This window comes from Vigna unguiculata, chromosome 7 (assembly GCF_037176805.1).
Source record: "Vigna unguiculata cultivar grain cowpea cultivar isolate G323 ecotype 2 chromosome 7, ASM3717680v1, whole genome shotgun sequence".
In the NCBI taxonomy this organism is placed as follows: Eukaryota; Viridiplantae; Streptophyta; class Magnoliopsida; order Fabales; family Fabaceae; genus Vigna; species Vigna unguiculata.
Genome location: NC_140798.1, coordinates 25,670,285 through 25,675,130, shown reverse-complemented (window position 1 = coordinate 25,675,130; position 4,846 = coordinate 25,670,285). Strand labels below are relative to the sequence as shown.

The 4,846-nt window shown below is 29.9% G+C and overlaps 1 protein-coding gene across 1 annotated transcript; it reads right to left on the bottom strand.

The window, feature by feature from the left end:
• On the bottom strand, nucleotides 1-2,399 carry LOC146884710 (uncharacterized). The gene is made up of 3 exons (XM_085675990.1): nucleotides 1,710-2,399; nucleotides 1,007-1,353; nucleotides 1-382 (listed from the first exon to the last, which is right to left on the bottom strand). Exons 1-3 carry the CDS (start codon nucleotides 2,397-2,399, stop codon nucleotides 1-3), a joined length of 1,419 nt encoding a protein of 472 aa, XP_085532116.1.
• Nucleotides 2,400-4,846: the final 2,447 nt, after the last annotated feature.

Here is a 4,846-nt window from a genome sequence, read left to right as displayed (position 1 = left end):
TTATATCCAAGAAGAATGTTTACAAGCTTCATTATAGCTTCCTGGTTCACCTTCAACATCAATGGAATCAACAACATGTTTAAAACTCAAAGACAATCTATCATAATGCATGAAAGAGGAGATATGATACTTGCTACTAAAAACGTTTTTATTGCTAGCAGAGTTAATAGTTACCTCATAATCCTTAAGATAGGAAGGAGGATTTCTAACCCGTGTGATGTGAGTGTCTCTCTGAATAAAGTCTGAACTGGTGCATCGATCTTTATTATCGGCTGATTGGTCTTTATATAACAGAGGAGCTTCATTGTCACCAAAGTAATCAAAGTTGTTGTGCATCGGTAAGGGAATTTGTTGTCTATCCTTATTATCATCATGACGTTTCCTATAGGGAAAAATAGTTTCATAGAAAAGCACATTTCTGGATATAGTTACGCTATGATTTTTCAAATTAAAAACTAAATATCTCTTTGTGTTGGGCTTATATCCCAAAAACAATCCAGGACTGGCTCTATGATCAAATTTCTTCCTCTGTGCAGTAAAAGTACTGGTATAGCATAAATAACCAAACACTTTAATATCAAAGATGTCACTCAACTTATCATACAATTTTTCCTAAGGTGAAACATTATCAAGATTTGGAGTGAGAATTCTATTTATGAGATAAACAACATGTTTCACAACAAAACACCAAAATTGTTCACATAAGTTTGCTTGAAAAAGTAAAGATCTAGCCACATTAAGAATGTGTTGATGCTTCCTTTCAACTATGGCATTTTGCTCGAGTGTTTCAACATAAGTGGTTTGATGAATGATGCCACGGGAAGCATAAAAATTATCCATTTTAAATTCCACAACGTTATCAGATTTGATACATTTAACTACTTTCTCAAATTGAGTCATCACAAGTTCAATAAAATTAATCAAGCAATTCCTAGCTTCAGATTTATTTTTCAAGAGAATTCCCCAAGTATAACGTGTGTAGTCATCAATAATGGTCAAAAAGTACCTATTTCCATTCATTGAAACGCTGGGACAAGGTCCCCATATATCCACATGAATCAAGTCAAACTGGCACTCAGCCCTAGATTTGCTATTAACAAAAGGAAGTTTTCTTTGTTTTTCCAAATGACAAATGTTACAAACAAAATCATTTTTACTACTAATAAAACGATATTGCCTCTTCATTATTTCAAGTCTCCCAGCAGACAAATGTCCCATCCTTAAATGCCATATATCAGCATCATCATGAAGAGTAGTAACATTCAGGCAGAAAGAATCAGTATTTTGCAAACAAACAACATACAATCCAGCTTCAACATCAACTATACCAATCCTCTCTTTGGTCTTTATGTCCTGAATGATACAATATTTTGAAAAGAAAATTAGTTCAAGGTTATCGTTGGAAACCAACCGAGATATAGAAATAAGGTTCTAGTCAAAGTCTGGAATGTATAAAACATCTTGAAGAAAAAGTTTCTCACTAGTTTTAACAACTCCTTTGTGAGTAGCTTTAACATTTCTTCCATTAGGCAGTTTAACCGTGATAGGAATAACAGGATAGTAAGACAAAAAATTATCTATGCAACATGATACATGATCTGTTGCACCAGAGTCAAGGATCCAACAATTTTTATCTCTATTAAATTTGTTAACCGAAAAAATTTTACCTCCAAGCTTCAGAGTAGCACTCAGGTGTTGATAGAGCTGACTTGATTATTCGTCGACTCAATGTTACCATCAGTATCAGATTTTTGTATCATCTTCAAAAGGGTTTGATATTGTTGCTGTGAAAGTTTTAGATCACTAGAACTGTCAGAATTGTGTGGCACTCCAAAACAATTTCCTGTGTTCGTATTGACAATTTCTCGTACAGCTTCAATGTTATTTGCACTACTCCCTGCAGTTACTCTAGAATTGTTGGATTTGAACCCAGGAGGAAACCCATGTTTCCTGTAACAATTATCCATAGTATGAGCTGTTCTTCCACAATGCACACATTTCTTTTTGCTTTTATTCTTGTTTTCTTGACCAGAAAACCCATGTTTTCTATAGCACACAACCTTTGTGTGTCCTGGATGCCCACAAAAATGACAAGCATTAGAATTGATAGAATTTATGGAGCCAACGTTGTTAACCTTGGACTTATTCTGGATAGTGTCTCCATTGAGCTGCCTCTCTTGCTGCAACACGTAAGAGAAAATCTTGGCTATGGTGGGAATAAGCTCCATCAACAGAACATGAGACTTTACATTAGAGTATTGATCATTCAGCCTACTCAAAAATTGCATAGCTTGGTCCTCTCTCTTTCGTTGACAAATTAGGGAAAGAACCCCACATGGACACTTCTCCTTGCAGGAACACACAGGATCAGGACGAAAATTGTCCAACTCGTCCCACATGATACGCAACTTGGTAAAATACTCAGTGATAGATATTCTAATCTAAAATCAATTAAGGTCTCTAAAATTTTTAATAATCTTTTAAACACAAAATCAATTAATAATCTAAAATTAAAGATTAAATGAGAGCATGAATGCACATTTATCAATATTCTATTTAATATATATATATATATATATATATAAAATTATATAATGTCAATTAAAAATTAAGGTCCAATTAAGTTCAATCGAAAATATTTAATTAAATTCTTATTAAATTTCTTTTTTTAAAATAAGAAAAACTAAATTGTAAATACTCAATTAAAAAAATAACTTTTTGGGTATTTCATACATTATGAAAATTTAATAAGAAAGTTTTTAAATTTATCATTTAAAGCTTTAATCATATAGATATGAGAATGATGTAAAATGTTGTTATATTTTACCTTATAATATTTTATTCCATATTTGTCACTCAAAGACCTAGGTAGTGTCATTTTTCTAACAAGGAAAAGGCAAATGATATTTTGATAAAAAAAATTTATATAAATTTTGACAATTAATTATATTTGGTAAAAAGATCCTAAAATTTTATTATTTTATTCTCTTGATATAAAAAGCAATAGAAAATGCAAATGGAATAAATAAGCACGTGATCTAATAAAATGAGATGTTGCGCAAGTTGAAAAAGAATGTGATGCAAAAAAAAGAATCATAATTGCAAATTGAAATAAGTAAAAACACCAAACTTTTCTCAAACTCTCAACTTTTTGTTTGTTTGTTTGTATGATTTGTATCTGATTTTTGTGAGAGGAGGAACACTCATTTTAATTGAATTTCAATTTTGAAATGTGTTTTCCCGTGGTCTCTATTTTTATAATTATTAAAATATAAATTAATAGTTATAGCATTTAAATAGGTTTAATTATTGATAACTAATTGGTAAAATTAAAATTACACCATTTCCCAAATTTACAACTTAGTTTAAAAATTCCTTATTTTTATGATCGTGGTTGTGAATTAATTTATATATAAATTATATATAATTAATAACTTAATATATAAATCATTTTTATCTAAAATAAAATTTTGCAATATTATATTAAAGTTAACTTTTAATTGAACAAAATAAAATGATAATATTTAAACAAAAAAATGTATGTAAAAAAAAATAATACAAGAACATTGTTGCAAGAGATTACACTCATTTATAACCCAAAGATTATAAAGTGACAAACAGAAAAAATTTGAAAATTAACTAAAGAGAAAAATTTGAAAAAGGTAATTAATTATAATAATGATACTAATTATATAACCACTTATCAGTTAAGTTAAACTGTATTACTATTCCAAAAACAAAAAAGCAAATTAAGATTAACTTATTTAGACATCTTTAAAAAATATCTTATTTATCATAATTGCTATGTATACTCAATAGTGATAAGGTGTAGAGTTTATCATGTTCTATCTTTAACAGATATTTCAGAAAGAGAAAAAGAAAAATATATTTAATCTATCTTTAACATCGCCTCTAAATGTATCGAATTACTAATCATCATAAATCATAAATGGGTATAGAGATTGAAAGTGGAATGCAGTGCTCTCGGTGCATGCATATTCCCAAAGTCAACAATTTCTTCTCATCTTTTCACTTGTTCCCAAAATGCATTTTATGTGCAGTCAATTTATTTTCTAACATATCTTTTTGTTCCCGTCATTATCAATTCTTCCTTTTGTATTTGATCGCTTTGTTCTAATCACTTTCTTATTTTATTATACTCTAATACCAAAATCACTTTATTTAATTTCTAAAGTATTTTTTAAATACAAAAGCAAAATTAAAATTTTGTTAGAGATGAAAACTAAAACATATTTAAATCTAGCCATTTACTTGTAGATTGTAAAGTTTTTAAAATGTTTAGGTGGAAATAATAACAAATTATCCTGAGACATAAATCTTATCTTACCCAATCTTGGATGGTTTAGCTGTTTCATTTAAGTTATAGTAGGCAACCTTTTTTCTAGGTATGCGGCCTTGAGTAAGCGACCTTCTTTGAATAAATGTGTTATAAGATCTATGTGTTTTAGTTGCTAATCATGTCTTTGTTTTTGATTATGCTTGTAGTAACATTAGTTCATGGCCAAGTTCAGGTATTATTTTATGCCGGTTTTGTCCAAGTTCCGTATAGTACATCAGTCCCCCAACCTTTGGCAGAGCTTTGTTATGCTAAATGTTTTCGTAGTATGTTTGCAAGAAAAAAAAAATCCTCTTTTCTTGGTATCTCCCTAGGGTATGGTAGTCCCCCAACCTAAAGGAGTGGGAATGACGCGGAGGTTATGTCAGATAAGAGTCAGAAGGTCAGGGGTTGTGTCAAGAGAAGTTGAAGAGTCACCATAATTAATGCTTTAATAGACGTTTTCACTTTTTGTTATTGTGGTGTTTAGACAAGAAAACGTTTGGGGTA

Bases quoted from the DNA above. Each gene is read 5' to 3' on its own strand.
- LOC146884710 (XM_085675990.1), bottom strand. From the start codon at position 2,399: ATGTGGGACGAGTTGGACAATTTTCGTCCTGATCCTGTGTGTTCCTGC. The intron at 1,354-1,709 runs GTCAGCTCTATC...TGTATCATTCAG, and splicing joins TTGAGTCGACGAATAATCAA to GACATAAAGACCAAAGAGAG. The intron at 383-1,006 runs GTACTTTTTGAC...TTTTCCCTATAG, and splicing joins GTTTCAATGAATGGAAATAG to GAAACGTCATGATGATAATA.